This window comes from Pagrus pagrus (assembly GCF_965226575.1).
Source record: "Pagrus pagrus genome assembly, chromosome: 9".
Taxonomy (NCBI): Eukaryota; Metazoa; Chordata; class Actinopteri; order Spariformes; family Sparidae; genus Pagrus; species Pagrus pagrus.
In genome coordinates, this window is record NC_140193.1 from 28,122,149 (window position 1) to 28,141,162 (window position 19,014).

A 19,014-nucleotide genomic window follows, 5' to 3' on the forward strand; every position below is an offset into this window, starting at 1 on the left:
AGATTTGAAATCACATTGCAGGGGCTTTAGATTACAGCTTTTGAATGCGGAGCAATCAAACAGTCTTCTGCTGCAGTGTCTCACACAAAGCCTGAGAATAACAAGGTCATGGCTAGAGCCCTGCATGACAAGCACAGCAGCGAGTTTTCATCAGCCTGATTCCCAATAAAACACCAGCGACTAATGAGATTTTGTGACTGAAAGCATTTAGAAAGCTCCAGTGTTGTGAATATGCATGTGTTGTTTTTTCGAGGCCAATGTGTTTCTCTTATTTCCTTTGGTCTAAAAGCTGTTTGCACTGCTTAAGTAATACATTGGCTTTGACCGAATGTGTAAGCCCCGGTGCTATTTGTTAATCCCTCCTGTGCAGACGTGAATTATTCTGCATGTGTAAATAAGCCTGGCCTGTACGTGTGTTAAGATTCAGCCACGAGGCTCCTCTCAGTAGCTGGCTCAAAACGAGAAAGTGGTGGCATAAATCACAATAACAGCCTTACCGGTTGCACGGTCGCCTTGATTATCTACCAAGAGGCAGTATCCTGGTGCATTCACTGATCCTTCAGCTGTGCAGCGTTTCTAAAAGGACTGGATGGTCATTTGTGCCACTGGTCTTTGTGTTTCTTTTGTTGCTGAGAGGTGAATGATTGGCCTTGTCAGACTGAGACTATTCACAAAACCCTGGAGTGCCGCTGTCAATGATCTATATTTTCAGTTCTTTATAGTACGAGTACTTATTGATTTGATATGTCACCTGCCTGGAATCGGTTATGAAGAAGCTGGTAATCAGTCATTGGAGAGGAGAGGTTCTTTGTCTCTGTTTCTGTCTGCATCTCTCTCTGTTTCTGTTTATGTCCCCTGGCTTCGTCTGGTGCAGACTGAATGGAGAAGAGGGGTGGGAGAGAGAAGGAAGAATGACATCTCACCGCCGCACTCAGAGGTGTTTGTTTTTAGCTCCGCAGGGTGAAAACACAATACGCGAGCCCTTATATTGCCCCTGGCTGCCTCAGTGGTGATTTTTCCTCACATGGACTCACTTGAACGAATACTCTCATATTTCTGGACCGCACAATGTTTCTTATCACTTTACATCAAATAGTATGTTCAAGGATAGGAAGAAGACATTGCCCTTGGCTTTGCTTTGTCAGCACTTTGTTGTTGTTCGTGCTATTCAAGGATTTAGATTTCTTTTATTCTGCTTATATTTCAGGTATTCGGCTAAAAAAGACTTTTCTACTCCCTGGTGAAATAATATTACTACTCACTTACAATCCGGGGGCATTTTTGTCCCTCGCCGGAGCCTTGGTCACTTGCTTTACATCACTTTTATGCCACCGTCATGACTGCAATCTTTGTCCCTCCTTGCTCCTGCAGAGATTTGTCGGGAATACGAATTCAGAGGCCGTCGTCCAGAACAAGCTGTCCCACCCAGTGAGAACACGTTTCCTGCGTTTCATCCCTCGCGACTGGAACCCCAGCGGCTGGATGGGCCTCAGAGTGGAGGTGTATGGCTGCTCCTACAGTGAGTAACACACACCCTGGAGTTAACACCACAGTCTGAGAGCACTCAGTCTGCGCATCAGACGCTCTGTAGTTACACTGCCTAGAAGGATTTGTTCATTTGTGCATCCGGCTTTGCAGCTACGCTCTTGATGGAGAGTAATGAGGACTATTTTCTCTTCACTCAGTTTTAACACGCTGTTTGATACTCCAGACAGCATATGATGCGATGAATCAAAACCGCAACAGCCAGGGTCTGAAACACACATCTGCGCATATCTCCTCACATTTAACACCCCAAGAATAAAACTTGATAATTCAAACCAGGAAGCTAGCAGCTTCAGACTGAATGTTGGAAAGTCTGGTGAGTCTGTGGCTCTGGGTTTCAGTTGTTAGAAAAAAGGCTCCAAAAAATGTTAAAAAACAACAAATATATATATAAAATGGCTCCACAGCTCGTCCGCATTATAATCCAAGCCTCCGGAAGCCCCTGGGATCCTAGATTGATTTAGAAAGATGCATATTACGTCATTTTTTAAAGTGAAATCTTCACTGTAGCTGCTACGCTTAAAGCGTTAGCACACACCTCATCTGAAGTGAGTGCACGAGATGCATGGAGGGTGTAAATAAAACCTTTTCAAATCAATGTGGGATTTCAGGGCATCTGGAAACAGGGATTACGCAGGACGAGCTGTATGGAGCCATTTTATGTTCTGATTCAAAGGAACAGTTCACCCAACAATGAACTACTCGCTCTCGTGCTGCTTGAAAGTCAGGTGAACATTTGTAGTCCACAAAACATTTCTGGAGCTTCACAGCAAAACAGCGTTGCATAATTCTCCTAAACAGCTGAATTATCTGGGACTGTGGGGAACAGAACAGGAGTGAAAATATAAAATAACTCCATCAGGAAGCCTGAAAAAACGTTATTTACGTGGGTGCACATAATGGAGTAAATACCTTCCTTTGAAATGAATTTTGGACATCAGGGCCTCCAGAGACTTGGATTACACCAAACAAGCTGTATGGACCAGTGTGGTTCTGTTTTCACGTGGGTCGGTTTTTTGGTTGGTTGGTTGGTTTGTCAGCAGGATTACACAAACACTACTGAGCACAACATTTGGATGGAGGATGGGTCTCTGCCCAGAATAGACTCCATTAACTTCTGGTGCAGATCCAGATAACGGAACGGATCCAAGAATTGTTTTCTCACTTTCTTTAACATTGCATGTTTTTTTCCATTTCCATTTCCGTTAATTTCTCAGGCAGTGATCCATGGATTTAGGTTTTTTAAAAGGGTGAGTACAAAAAGGGGTGTTGGGCCTTGGCAGAGGTATGCACTCTACAGTGTGCCAATCCAGTTTTCTGTTGTTTTTTCATTATGTTGTGAAACAAGTCTCCAGCTACTTCAGTTGTTTAGGGGAATGCTGCATCACTGCTGTGCTGTGAAGCTCCAGAAATGTTTAATGGACTATGACACTTCACCTGACATTCTTTATCAGCATGGGAGTTAATAGATAATGCATGAGTTTTCATTTTTAAGTGAACTTTTCCTTTTGTTAGTTAGATCATTAGGTTGCTGATGTTAATACTAACACGGTTCTAACACAAGCGGGCCAATTAATGCCAAATTCATAATTTACTTTGCTTGTTTATCTTTCCCATCATTACTTAATTATCTTCTTGTCTCAATGAAAAGCTGTCATCCTGAGATAAATACCTCATTATCTCAGGATGACATGTTTTTATACTTCTCCTATAATAGAGAGTCTGTCCACGCGGGATGCATCGCGGAGTCATTGTTCTCTGCCGTAACCTAAAGGACAAGGGGGGAACTAACTGGGCCTATTCATAAGGTGCGACATACACAGGCTAGCTTCAAGGAGTGAGGCACACACCAGATGTGCCTCCCAGACAGAAGAATCAGTCACGGAACAGTGGCTGGGATGTGCCAATCCTGGGAGCGAGTGTTAAAAATCGCTTTTTTTTTGTGGCGTTTCAGTCCTTGAGGAGAGCCAAGACACGCCTGTGTGTGTGTGTGTGTGTGTGTGTGTGTGTGTGTGTGTGTGTGTGTGTGTGGGAGCATATAGAAAACAACAGCTGCAGGTTTGCCAAAGTGCATCACATGACTCCAGTGTGTGCTCTCCTCAATTTAGGCTGTGAATTGTCTGAAGATAATGAAATAAGTTTTCTTTCAGGCTTTTTAAAGTAAAACAGAAATAAAACAAGGCAGTTATTTCTCAAGGATAACCATCTCAGAGCATTGAGTGATAAAGGATGACATTAATGGGTTCCATACTTCCATGCCTAACAAACTAGACTGTGACTGCACAGTGGAGGAAAAGGAATGCTGCTCAGACACACAGCAGCATTTATGAGCAAACCTCAATAAAACACATGTAATGGGGATTCAGTGACACACTCTCCCACGCATTGTGAAGCAGCACTAACTAGATGAGCCAGTGAATTAATGCAGTGTGAAACACAGTCAGAATATCCCACAGTGATCAGTTTTATGATGTCTAACCAACACACAGTAGTGGAGTGTATTAATATTAGACAAGCAGGTATAAAACTAATGCCTCCTCGTATACTTCTTCTTCTTCCACCGGTCAGTTTATTCTTCAACTGCATGTGTATGTGCACAAACTACTGATACTATGAGTAACAATGTTACTGATGAACAGAGAATGAAGTAACAATCACCTGCCATCAGACTGAGAGAGAGACGCAGGCAGGTTTCACTGCCTTGCAGCTCATTCTGCTGCATTACAGACTGTAATCTATACAGGAGTGTCTCTCTGAAGCAGGATTATATGGAGGTGACTGTGAGAGTGCCCCCCACACTATTAACTGATCTCAAATATATTCCTGAGGACTCCCTGAACTCTATTGTATATGAATGAGGAGGGTGAAACACAGAGAGTGTATTACAGATTGAGATTTTCTCCATTTTGACAGCGAGCTGGCTGGTGTTGGTGCTATGAGGAGAACAAAGGCTGAGTACAGTACTCTTTCCTTTGTCAGTCTGATTACTGTATAGCAGCTGGCCTCCCAGCACTGCTGCAGTGTAACAGTGATCAACAGGGCTGCATGTCTCATGACAGACTGCGTACAGACTCATTAACCTGTGCATTTATTTGTTATTGACTCCTCTGTGTTACCGCCACTTAATTACATTTTTAATTATTTGATTGTTTTGATAGTGGTGATGCTGAAAGGATTATTCTCTTGTATTAAATTGAATTTAATTAATGCAGCCAGTGGCTATATTCTGCCTTAATTAAACGGCTTGTCCTAACTCATTTTGCGTTATCGCCTGCCCCTGCTTTTCACGATGTCATCCGCTTTTATCATTCTATTTATTGCCCTTTTGTTTATGCTTTTGTTGTTCCTCTTATTAGTACACAATGACTTCTTATTTTTCCTCTCATCATTTTCGGTATGATGAGCCATAAAATTCAAACAAATTTATCAAGACAGAGTGCTGAGTCTCACAGCCTGAGTGAAGACGCTGCTCTGTAGTCTGGTGCTACGGCACGAACACAAACGTAACTTACTTCTGCTTTCTGCACATTTCTTTCAATAATTTGCATTCTCACAAACTCGACAATCAAAAATCAGACTCTTTCTCTTTCTGTCACACTCACGCACACACACACACAGTGACTTATTGGAGTTATTATATGCAGGCACTTAAATTATTATATTTAATAATTTTTAACAATTACTTGCTATTGTGTGTATAAAAAAAGTTTAAAATTTAACCTGAGTAGTGTGAAGACATTATAATTAGGCTTCAACAGGCAATTAAGGAAACAAAACTTTTAAAATGGGGAATTAGTAACTTGATTCCTGATTATGAAGTTCTTGTTGTTGGTAATTAGCAGTCTGTGGTGGCTGAATATTAAAAAGTTACATTTGGGAAAATTGTTCTTAAGTTGGACTGAGGTGATGAAATTGTTGAAAAAATGTACTTTAACTCACCAACCTGCACAAGCTGGGCAAAAAAAAAAAATTGGAAAATGAAGCTGCGACAACTCACATCACAGTGGTGGCCTGCTGAGGGGAAGTTAGACAAAAACAATATGGCGGTACGGCACGAACACAAACTTAACTTACTTCTGCTTTCTGCACATTTCTTTTGATCATTTGCATTCTCACAAACTCAACAATCAAAAATCAGACTTTGTCTTTCTGTCACACTCAGGCACACACACACAGTGACTTATTGGAGTTATTATATGCAGGCACTTAAATGATTATAAATACTATTAACTTTTACTTTTTAACAATTACTTGCTATTGTGTGTCTCAAAGTATAAAAAGAGTTTAAAATTTAACCTGAGTAGTGTGAAGACATTATAATTAGGCTTTAACAGGCAATTAAGGAAATGGAACTTTTAAAATGGGAAATTAGTAACTTGATTCCTGATTATGAAGTTCTTCTTGTTGGTAATTAGCAGTCTGTGGTGGCTGAATATTAAAAAGTTACATCAGGAAAAATTCTTAAGTTGGACTTAACTTACCAACCTGCACAAGTTGGACAAAAAAAAAAAAAAAAAATGGAAATGAAGCTGCGACAACTCACTTCACTGTGGTGGCCTGCTGAGGGGAAGTTAGACAAAAACGAGGTGGAAATTAAAATGGCATGATCAGCAGAAGCTAATTTCAAATGTGTTACCTAATTAGCACCTGATTACCGTGACATTTGAGGACCTGTGAAATGAAGGGTTAACCTTTTTTCCGTATTGTTCACTGAAAAGTCCTGTGTGCAATACTGATTTCAGTTATTCTATCTTCTTTCAGAGTCATATGTGGCAGACTTTGACGGCAGAAGTGCGCTGCTCTACCGGTTCAACCAGAAGTCCATGTCAACGGTAAAGGACGTGATCTCGCTACGCTTCAAAAGCCACCAGGCGGAGGGTGTTTTACTGCATGGAGAGGGCCAGAGAGGAGATTATATCACCCTGGAGCTTCACCGAGGAAGACTGGACCTCTACCTCAACTTAGGTGCTTTCCTGACGTCTAGCTCGAAAATCGATTTTTTATTTCCTAAGAGTTAAGTCTCACGTTGAATGCGGTGAGTGGCTTTTCCCCAGATTGAGAAGATATGAAGCCTTTAAAAGAGGTGTATTCTGGGGGATGTTTTCATGATTGAGAGGTATTACAGCAGGGTGGTGGTTATCGTTTGTGCATCTCACTTCATTTCCACCTCGTAATGAGGTTTTTCACAACACACCAAAGACCAAATTTATGCCTTCAAATTGCAGTGATAACTATCTGTGGATCAGATTGCAGTTTTCCAAGCAAAAGGCATTCGACTGACAACAAAATAAAGAAGTTTAGACCCTTTTGACATTCTGTGTTGGGCAATAACTTCAACAAGTACTCGATTATAAGAATAGTAATTGATTACTTTGCTGTAATTCATTGTCCAGTTTAACCAATTTACCCATTTCTATTGTAGAAGTCACTTGAGTGACTGGATCAGACACAACTGTGTGCGTTCACGGTGTTCTGAGCTCTGCCTATCTTCCCTCACACATTTCCAGGCTCACTGTCAAAGATTTAAAGCTGCTAACCGTGCTCCTTCTGTTTTTCTTTGTGTTCCTCCAGACGACAACAGATTGAGGTTCAGCAGTAGCCGTGTTGCAGTTACTGTAGGCAGCCTGCTGGATGACCAGCACTGGCACTCTGTCCAAATGGAGCGCTTCAACAGGCAGGTTAACCTCACAGTGGACTCCCACACACAGCACTTCCAAACCAAAGGAGAAGGACACTCACTGGAGGTGGACTACGAGGTAAGTTCATGTGATGATTGAATTACATAAATTGGAGGTGAGATAGCAAGAACCGCCTCATAAATGTGAGCTTATCACTTAATGAATTTATCCAGTGCGGGCCAGACAACCCTATCATTACTAACACAGCGATGAGTGGAGTTAATAATAAGCCTCGGAGCACTATGGTAAACAGAGTCTAGTGTATGGAAGCCCTGGGGAAGGGGCATGCTTTGAAATTACGTCTCTGTAATGAAAGATAGAACTGAGAGAACCAGAAAAGTAGCAGGAACAAGTTATTTCTGTTGTCTCAAAGGAATAAGAGCCTGCCGACAACGCTGTCAACTTCCAAAAACTTTGCACGAATATGATTTATTCCAGTTCCAAACTGTATTAAAAAAACAGAGATTATGAGATATGCCCTCTAACAGTAACTCACCAGACACCCTTTCACTGACTGAACACGAAACCCCTCCATCAGACAGACATTGTCCAATCTAAGTACAGCATGCCTGTCATGACCTCTCCTCAGATTTGTTGTGATGGAGCTCTAACACTGTCTGAACGGAATGAGCCATTTTGGGGGTAACTTGTTAAAAAGTAATCCATTCGAGAGATTACTTTTTTGTGGTAACGAGTAATGTAACGCATTCGTTCTGCAATTCAGGTAATCTGTTATTGAGTACATTTTTCATCTAAATGCCCATTACTGGAACCAATTACTGCCATCCAGTGCGCCCGGGGAGAGGCCTGGAGGTCTGGTCATTACCTTGTTAGCAGAATAAAGAGCCGTAAATGTTATATTGCGTCTGTCATTCCTATTATTAGGCTGCAGAGTTAATGATTATGGGCCTTAAAGAAGGCTTCAAAATGACAGTAGAGTCAGTACATTTAAAGGTACATGTACAGTTGGCTACACGCCGTCTGCACAATATAACCCACATGAGTCGCTAAGAGGTTTAACTGTGATTTTTTGTAACTCTAAAAACGTGTTACTTTTCTCAGTAGATAACACAGTAGCGTAACAAGTTACTTTTTAATGGCAGTAATCTTGTAACGTAATGAGTTATTTTTAAAAGTAACGTTACCCCACACTGTGCATGAGAGCATCCGATGTGTCACGATGTCAGACGCTCACTGTCCACACCGAATCTGTTAAATATTCATTCTGTTGCGTCTCATCAGCTGTGCAGAGATCAGATTGGACACTAAGACACTCGAGTTAAGATGGGGGAGTTTGCTAAGACAGCCTGTCTTCCTACATTTGTACTTTCTAAACAGAATATACACGTTTGATACTGTGATATTTAGATGTTTGTCTTCTGGAAGTGACACGCCTTGTAGCCAACAGCAATTAGAGATGGTGTGTTTTCTTACCAGCAACCCTTAGCTCTGTGGTGATGTCCCTCTGGACAGCTGGCTCCTTATTTAGGTTTTGCAGAAAAAGTGGGTGATCATGTTTATATTACTCCTAATTTCAACTTCATGAACCAACTATTCCTCGTCTGAAATGCGATTCCTACATGAGTGACAGGAGTGAAAATAGAAATATATAATAAAACAGGACTTCAGACTCCAAATGGCACGCCACATCATGCTGCGTCGCTCGCAGCCAGTTAGGAGACTACAATGGAAAACAATGAAAGCAGATTATGTAAGTTGATGCTTGCTGGCGTCGAGGGAGCGAGTGATTCTCCATGTTTAAAGAATTAAGAGATTAGCATTCTTTTTAGCATTTCCAAAACTATGCAGTGCTGGCATGGAAAGTTGTCAGGCAGAGCAACAGTAGCTCTGGGAGCAGGGCTGAGCTGAAAGGGTAAAGTCATAAAAATATCACCCTCATAGACGCAGTTTGAATTCGCACACATGCAGCCAATGTTGAAACACAACATGGCACTTACTCCTGGATTGACCAAATGTATGTGGACACCCTGACATTACACCAACATGTTATTAACAATGTTCTCACTTCCAACAAATTACATACAGCTACCTGGTCAGCGGCACTACACTTGTAATTTTGCCACTGTAGTTACTGGTCTAGCGTCATTCTTGAAGTGCCCCTCTAGTGCAGTAGTGTAAAAGAACGAGAGGTGGGGGTGGACTTATCAAATCAAATCAAATCAGTTTTATTTATATAGCCCCAAATCACAATCACATGGCCTCAGCGGGCTTTACAACCAGTACAGTGAACGACATCCTCCGTCCCCTCAATTTGAGTCAGGAAAAACTTGCAATATTAAAATAAAAAACCCTTTTAACAGGAAAAAAAGCCGCAGAGGACGATTCCTCTCCAAGTAAATGTTGCATGTACAGAACAGAATGACAAAATCACAGTTAACAGATTTCATTGACATACTTATGTCAGTTATATTACATTAATAACAGTCATGTATTAACCTCATAATATGTGGCCTGTTTGTCAGCAAGCTTTAACAGTAAAGTCCAACCATACGCTGTATATTACCTATCTGACTGTGGCGCTCTTCACGTTGCAGACCAACACTAGAGGGGCAGGTAGAGCATCACAGTTTGAAGCTTCAGGCCGCTGACCAGGCTGCTGCTGCATTTGACGAGTTCTGTGTTATTCCAACATTAATCTGCTGCTGAAACAGCCTCTGCTCCTCTGGGAAGACTTTCAAAAACAGCTTGGAAGCTGGCTGCAGGGATTTGCTCCCATTCAGATACAATAGCATTTGTGAGGTCCAACACTGATGTTGGATGATAAGGTCTGGCTCGCAGTCAAAGTTCCAGTTCATCCCAAAGGTGCCTGATAGGGTTGAAGTGAGGACTCTGTGCAGGCCTGCCAAGTTCTTCCAAACCACAATGTGAAAACATTTTCTTTAAGAGCCACTCTCTGTGGACGGTGGCCAGTGGGCAATTTGAGCAGGGATGAGGGGGGGATGCCATCCCCCATCTCCATCCCGTATTAGCGGAGAGAGTGCAGGGACAGAGGGGTTGTTTGGTGGCATATGTTCGTCGAGTCTGCCTGACTTATTGATCCTGACTAAGATTTGTGCAAGTTAGAATCTATGGCCCAGACCGTGGTTCTGAAGTATCGGTGGCTTAACTGTGCTGTGTATTGATGAATCCATGGTGCTGAAGGAGTAAACAGATTTGTGTTTACAGCTTTTTCTCTCAGTATAATATTCTCTAATCTATAGATTATAAACACTCAATTCTATACTTTATTGTAGCCTATATGCTCCATAGATTCATGTCATCTTCATGATCAGTGACAAGAAGACTTGTGTAGCCACAGAAGGACGAGAGGATTATAGAGACACACCGCTGTAGTCCTGTAGTTTTCCTATAATGTTCTTTGACCAGTCACGTGTGTGCTGCTGTAAAAGGGTGTCCTTCAAAGAATTAGATGGTAATGAATTCAAAGTGGTCATGTGGGTCATGTTACTAAACATGTCCTCGCTTGTAGTGTGTTGTGAGAAACACGAGTGCCTGAACAGACTCAGATCGCTGCAAAAGTCTATTTACTTATTACTTCATTACACAGTTATTAAGAGACATTGTAGACTGGGAGAAGGATGAAGGATGAAGTGGAACTGTGGAGGTAGAAATATCACAGTAATGGTTAAGTGTCCTTTGACAGGGGTGTATGGGTGTGTGTGCAGATGGGGCCATCACCCTGTTAAAAATAGACAATTCACTGTCTAATGGTGGTACTGTCATGTTGAAGTAGCAAAAAGTCTTCTTACACTATTCTGTTCACAATGGTGATGGTAGAGTAACATTGTGCAGCAGATAATAGAACAGACTGTGAATTTCGTTTTATTTTGTTTTTTTTACATCCACTGTTTATTATGCCACTATGTAGGATCAATATCTGTATCCAGTGATAATAGATCTGTTTTTCTTTTCTTGCCTTGAAAGCTGAGTTTCGGAGGCATCCCACTGCCTGGTAAACCCGGCACCTTTCTGAGGAAGAACTTCCACGGCTGCATGGAAAACCTCTACTACAACGGAATCAATATCATAGATCTGGCAAAGAGACGCAAGCCACAGATACACAGCGTGGTGAGTTGCATGGAGTTTCAGAGTTACAGTTTTTAGGCGCTGCAGCACGTGCTTTTAGCGATTCGGCTGCTTGTCCACCCACATTCAATCCATATGTATGTACTGTAAATGTGTCAGATGTTTTAAAGATTTGTCCTAAGAGCTTGAGTTAGATTAAAGAAGACTGATACTGGATATCTCTACATCTTTAGAAAATAATCTGTATTAACTCAACGGATTAAAGTATTAGATTTGATTATTAAACACCAAGAACAGGTTAAAAAACAAACTGCTGTCTGGTGACACTGTTACAGTGTTTCTAAATAACCTCACACACGTTTTACATTTTTGCATGACTATTATTGATATATTACACTGATATGTGTGTGATAAGCTCTGAGGCTCCTTATCAAGATGAATACTCTTTGTACCAGGTCAGGAAAAATCTTCAGCCTCCCCTGTAGATCCAGGTTGGGTCAGTCCAGATGACTTCTTCGAGCTCTGTACAGTTCTTCTGTTTCTATTCCAAGAAACAGATTTATTGCTTTTAAAAGCTCACAGATGTGAGAAAGCACTTTGCCATTTGAAAGCTTTTTTACACAGCAGAGAATCTCTGCTTGAGACAGAAATGGCTTTAATGATATTTAAAGACAGAAAGTGGGAGAGCACACTAAAAGGAAACAAGTGAACCTTTATTTATATTGCATATATACTGTATATATATAAATATTATCCGATTCAGTGTATTTCTTTGATTTAGCAGTGGAGTGTATAAAGCTGCACTGCGGACTGGCGTAGCTGCTTGGAGTGGCATCCGGAGATGAAGCTATTACAGATTTATAACATCAATAAATGTGGGTTCAATGTGCGTTCATATATGTCTCCTGTATGAGAGGCGTATAAGAGTTTCTGTTTATTTGAATCAGGAGGTCAACACTCTTTGGGCGATGATTTATATATGAATAAAGGCATTTAGAAAAGCCAGCAGCATATGATTGAAAGGGCCATGTGTGCAGGTAAACATCCACATGCAGCTTCCCCACTGAGGGTTGTCTGTTAATGGCCCTTGGATTATTGCAGAGCCTCTGACTATAGCGACTGCTCTGCTGTAAAGAGTTCACAATATAGTCTGTAATATTTCATTTTCAATTCCCAATGTTTTGGTTAAACTAAACCTAATGATATGAATTTGGGCCAAAACTAAACTAAGACACAGGTTGTAGAAACATGCAGTACATTTCTTTCACTACTCTGCCCAAGAAGATTGATACTAACGTGTGCACTATGCTAGCAGCTCCATTAGGCCGTACTTAAGCACAACTAAATGCTAACATCAGCATGCTAACATGGTCACAGTGGTAATGCTAACTTGTTCATGTATTGCAGATATTATGTTTGCCATGTTCAGCATCTTTGTTTAGAACATCTGCTACCTCTGCACACAACACAAACACACTACAACTGGGCTGATAAGACTGTCATTAAAGGGTAATACCACCAATTTTACTTTTACTTTTACTTTAATCAGCGTACAAATGGGATAATTATTATACGTCTGGCAATGTTGTTTTATTCAACTTGTTTTTTAGCATAGTTGTTATTTTAGTGATATTTCTGTTTGGACTAAAATGGCTGGCTACTGACATTGCCATCCTCAGAGCCGTGGCACTAGAGTGTTTAATATCGATGCTTTAGTTTCTTCTTGCTGTGAGGTTTCACAATTTCATCTCAATTGATTTGTATCTGATTTGTCAGATTTAACGCATTCTGGTATGGAAGCAGAGAATTATGTGAAAACAATCATGACATCCATTGTGATCCTTACGACTATATCATTAAGACCAAGTGTGTGAATGGATTCATTTGAAGAGTCGACCTCCCACACAAATCAGATTGGTCGGCCAAAGAGCCACAAGCCACATCTCATCTGAGACATCCGCTGCCTTTTAGAGTCTGATTGCTGCGTTAAAAGGCCTTTACTGACAACAGAGGCGGAGAGGTGGAGAGAAACTGTCATGATGGAAGCTGTAATGGAATTTCAATGGGGCTATCTCCCTGAGGTTGATGGGAGAGAATCACATTGAGAGTCAAAGAGCTGTGATTGCTCTGTGCTGCCCTGCAGGCACCACAGCTGATGGGGCTCTGACCTCAACAGACACAACCGGGCTGTGTTTGACTGTACCTAACACGACCTCTGCACTGCACAGAATTAAACTGAAATGTAAACTTAAATGGGTTTATATATATATACATATAAATATATATATGTGTGTGTGTGTGTGTGTAAAAATCTATATTGGCTGCTCTTCCGTTTAACTATCTATTGCCCTTTTTCACTTTTCTGCTGATTTTGTAGTTTATTCAGCCCACGAACCACCCCGACACAATGACAGTGCTCGATGACAGAAAGGGAAAATAGTTTAGAATGATTTTCACAATTATTTAACTCCATATGAAATTCTGAAAATAACACATCAACGTTTTGGGAAAAATGTGCTTTTTCACCTTCTTGTTAAAGGTCAGATAAGAAGATGGATACTGCTGCTATATGTGGATGTTAAATATAAAGGTGCGGGCAACAGCTTGTTATCTTAGCTTAGCATAAAGACTAAAAATTGGTGGAAACAGCTAGCCTGGCTCTAGTTAAAATCAGCCTTAAGGCACCTGTAAAACACACTGTAGTCACATGTTGTTTGAGATATAACATAACAACATGTTACCTTACGCTGGGCAAATCTAGCCTTTTCTCATATTTGCGGTCTTTATGCTGAAAGATATAGTATGTATCAACAAGTTGACTCTGCGGTGCGTTTCATTTGTTCGCCTGTTGCTATATTTTCTGGGAGAGAGTCAGAGGGTGAAGAAGGAAGTCGGTGTGTGAGACTAATCATGTGACCTTGTCTGTAAACATCTGTGCCTGAGACAGATGGTTGTTTAATGGCGTGTTCACCACCCGGGAACCAAATTTGTGTTTATTTGCCCCAGACAACCAGATTACTTTACTGTACATAACAGAGGTTGTATCTTTGTGTTTGTAGTCAGGTCAGGTCAATTACTGAACTCAGCACTCACCAGGGACTCCGGTTCTCTCTCTTCTTTTTCCCCTCTCTACTCTGTGGCGTTTCCTTCATGTAGTAAATTTCCCCTCCAGCTCCAGTTGATAATAGAGGTCACCTCTGTGGATAACTGCCGCAGTCAGGTTGATAAACAGGATTGAAGATAAATCAACTTTTTAATCCCAAAAGTTAAAGATGAATCTCTGAGCTCTCCTCCCTTCAGTAACCTGCTCTGTATCAGAGCAGAATCTGATGAGACTCCAGGTGTTTATTTCTCCAGAAGGTCTGGCTCTGCCCTGATTCTCTCCTCCAAAGCTGGACTGCTCTGAGCAGCGGCTCTGTCCTCACACACCGACTGGTCGTCCCCATACAACACTCTGCAAACACGTTTTTTTGCTATAATAGAACGAACTCTAGCAGCAGAAATACATATTGTGCCTTTAAGCTAAGTGTATCATCTGCTGGATAATAATTATGATATATAAAAGTTGCATCAATCTCTTCAGCTCTCTGCAAGAAACAAAAACTATATCCCAAAATGTCAAAGTCCTTTCATCTTTATGTGCTTTTTTAATTGAAATCGGTTAAGATATCACTAGTATGGATCAGATAACATGAATATTAACAACACATTACTGGCCTGGAGTGATGTGAGAAAATATGTGAATTTCCTTCTGTTATCTCTGTCCGGTCTCCTCTGGCACTGAACTTGCAAGGGCCTCTCAGATTTTTCTGGCTTGCCGGTCTCTGACTCTCTAAAATCATTTGAACAAATTAGATGTGATTTTGATATTCCTCATGAAGATTTTTTTAAAATATCTCAGAATCCGTCATTTCATAGAGTGTCTTTTAAAGAAGAGGGTGATTTGTCTAAAGCTGTCGGAGCTAGATGTCATAATCTCTGCCAAATCTTTTCAAGGAATGATTTCAAGGTTTTATGATTGACTGCCATATTCAGATACTTCTGCTTATGATCCCTTGAAGCCGTTGTGGGAACGTGACCCGGGGCTGGCATTTAGTTCAGCAGACTGGACCAAGATATGCAGTGGGGTCTTTCCAAAATGTACTTCAGTTTCCATACAGTTTCCAAAATTTCAAATTCTTCCACAGAATTTATTTTAAACCTATTCAACTCCAGATGTTCCCCAACAGCTCAAACCTTTGTTATAAATGTAAAATTCATAAAGGTACATTTATTCATTTGTTTTGGTCATGTGGCCGCATCCAAGCATTCAGGAAAGTGGTTGACTCTGTGGTTCAACAGGTTATTGGTAAGCACCTGTTAAACTACACCCTTGACGAGCAATTTGATATGGATACCAAATCTCTGTTGGAGACTCAGACTCCCACAGTTGATATGTGGATATCGCAGATATCATCTCTTTATCCGCTGGAGAAATTGACTCACGAACTTTATCATAAGTCTGACAAATTCTGGACAATCTGTCTACAGAGAGTCTGTCTTGTCTGCCACTGAAAACCAATGGTTAAAGCTCGTCAGTTTATGTGAGTTACTTCCTCTGCTGCTGAGTACATTCGTTTTTTTTTTCTTTCTTTCTTTCTTCTCTCCTAAGCTTAATTTTGTTATGCTGCAGTGCCTGTTGATTGAGATGGAATTTTCATTTTCCATGTTTCTAGTTATATATATATATATATATATATACACACACACACACATATATAGCCACAATCATATATCTATATCTATATATATACTGTATGTTTATTGATTTCTCATAATCTTTTTCTGTGTTTGTGAATTTGTTGTATTTAATGTAAAAAAAATATATAAAGAATAAAAGAACAAAAAAAGAAATTGGTTAAAATCTTATACCATACATAAAATGTGGCAGTCCTTTTGTATCATAATTATGAATTAATATTTTCATCCAAGTAGAATAAGTTACTGCTGATGATTGATCGACAGTTGGTGACATGTAATTGAGTTGAACTGGTTAAAGGTTACAGATAAAGTCACAGTTCTGCTCATGGTTCTTTACCCATCTGTTCCCTATTGTGTATATCAACATTTATTTCCCGACGTATCACAATTAGTTTCCCATGAGACGTGGGACATGTAGCTGAAGACGCATGTTAATCTGTGTCCTTGGGTCTGTCGTCCTCCAGGGCAATGTGACCTTCTCGTGTTCGCAGCCCCAGCTGGTGGCCTGCACCTTTGTGAGCTCCGGCAGCAGCTTCCTGTCACTTCCGTCAGCGGCGTCTGCCACTGGGGGTTTCTCTGTTCGCTTCCAGTTTCGGACGTGGAACCCAGACGGGCTGCTGCTCTCTGTGCAGCTGAACCCGGAGCCCCAGAGACTGGAGTTGCAGATCAGCAACAGCCGGCTGTACCTGACCCTGCACAACTCAGGACGGCAGAAATCAGAGGTCTCTGCTGGTGAGTCCACAGGCCACACATAAACAGAAACAAACACATGAAAACAGGAATTGAATAAGTGTGTTAGTGAGGACTGTCCCTGACTGTATTCATCCAGACAGACACACAGACTGAATTCTATTATTAACTGAGGCATGTGAAAATTTCATGTCACAATTATCATAGAGTTGGTGTTAGTCCAAAATAAATGTGATTTGCTGTATTATTCTGATAATCAAAATATGCTCAAAACTCCTACAAAGGCAGAAACAGAATAAACAGGACACAAATCTTTTCTTGCGAACATCCTTTTTAATAAAAAACAGTTAAACAGTCTTGAATAGGGTGAATCGATACAGGAGTTATCGAGGTGGACAGCTTTTTCAAGTCACTCGTGAGGAAATTCACGATTATCACAAAAAAGGAAAATTCACCACAGCTCACCTGGAGCGTTTTTATCCAGTTTTGTGATAAAGTCTTTATATCCCCCCTCCCCTACGTTTAACTTCTCTACTTTATACCTACAGTACATTTGAATTAAGCTTTTGCCCAGTGTTTTTCATTTAAAAAAGAAGCTGTATCGTTATTATGCTGTGAGTCATTGTGATAATCTCCACAGATCAGTTCACTTTCTAACCACGCAAGCAATTAGTTTACATATTAAGCATTCAGCAGAACACAGTGTATGTCACTGCCTCTCTTGACATTTAAAATATTTAAGAGCAGTAAAGTGAAAAATGTTTCAGCTCAAAGGTTCTCTGTAGAGCTTATTTTTATTTCTGTGAGTGTTTTCCAGTTCGGTGTGTCTTGAGCGTGCACATGAGGATGCACACATGCATGCGTGTGGGTATTGCAATACACAGTCCTGCTAATGGTGTCACACTATTCCATTCATCTCCATGTATATGCAGCAGTGTGCCAATAAAGGCAGGGAAGAAGACTGCAAGCTACTAAGGATGTATTTTAACAATATTGGGTTTAAAATGCTTTTAAAAAATCATGTTTTATTAAGAATGAAATGCACTTAACACATCTGTCAGAGCTCAAGGACTTACACTATCTGTCTTTGTGGGTAACACTGAATGCAAACATAACTTCTTTAAGAGATAACCCCACAGGGCCAATTTAAGTGAACCACTGACTTTAATTTATGCACTAATTAAAAACCTTGTGAGGAAAAAAAGGGTAGAAATGGTGATGGAACTACTGCTCAAATACACTTGGACTGTAATGTAGTCCTAATCCTAAATCTGTCAATCTAAAACAGGGGTGGCCGAACCTTTTCCCTTGGAGGGACAAAACTGAAACTAAATGTTGGCCGATGGGCCTAAAGCACACACCTGTTTTATTGTATCGTATTGTTAAGATGCAAAACGTTGGAAAGTTGGATCCTGACTGTCACTCTGCCCGCCATGTGCAGATTATGAGAAATAGTTTATAATAACAGATCCTACATATTTAAAGAGCGTTTTTACCTCACATAATTTTTATCATATTTCTTTAGACTTAGACTTTACTATCCCAAGGGAAAATGATTTTTCACAGCACCACATACCCATCAGTAAATCAATACATACAACAGACAATATGCAAAAAACAAAACACAGAACAAACAACAACAAACTGAATAAACAAAACAACACACAGTACCAAACAGCAATTACAAAACCACACTTTCAGTTCAGCAGGAGTTCACCGTGGCTCTTACACTGTAGGCGAGTAACCTGTAGCCGGCGTCAGGCTGTAATGTGAGGCCATCACAGATCAGCCATACAATAGGGTGTAAAATGAGGACTGCTTTGAAGAGTTTGATCATGTTTAATCAGTCAAGTGTGACTTACATGAAACACTTTACAGTACATGAAAGCACTTAGACACGACGCGGTGTGGAGTCAAACAGAGTAAGGTCTGTGCCATAGTGAAAGGTAAGCTCTGCGTTTATACTGATTTGTGATTGTTTTTTGCTTGAAACATCTGGCGGGCCAAATTGAACTTTGTGGTGCGCCAACTCCAGCCCCATTTCGGGTAGTCATGATTTAAGACCTATAACTTTAAAGGCATAGTTTGGGGTTTACAAAGTGGAGTTGTTTGAGGTGCACAGTCAGTGTATTACATATAGTAGCTGGTGGCCAGCACGCTTCCAGTTTGAAGAAGCAGAGAGCAGAACTGGCACAGAAGCAAAGCAATGTCCTGCTGTTGATGGGGTCAGCAGTAAAGCGCTTTTTAGCGACCTAAAACAGGCCAACCTGAAGAAATCAATATCACTTTAAGTGTGCTATATTTACAATATTTT

General features: G+C 40.7%; 1 protein-coding gene across 1 annotated transcript in view; it reads left to right on the forward strand.

Annotated features, from left to right (window-relative positions):
- LOC311262277 (contactin-associated protein-like 5) overlaps nucleotides 1-19,014 on the forward strand; it is a 116,700-nt gene that overhangs the window by 31,416 nt on the left and 66,270 nt on the right. Inside the window, exons 4-8 of the mRNA XM_084361553.1 lie at nucleotides 1,372-1,519; nucleotides 6,307-6,510; nucleotides 7,117-7,301; nucleotides 11,169-11,312; nucleotides 16,475-16,742. Of these exons, the coding sequence (XP_084217679.1) occupies nucleotides 1,372-1,519; nucleotides 6,307-6,510; nucleotides 7,117-7,301; nucleotides 11,169-11,312; nucleotides 16,475-16,742 (949 nt within the window). The remainder of the gene's footprint in view (nucleotides 1-1,371; nucleotides 1,520-6,306; nucleotides 6,511-7,116; nucleotides 7,302-11,168; nucleotides 11,313-16,474; nucleotides 16,743-19,014) is intronic.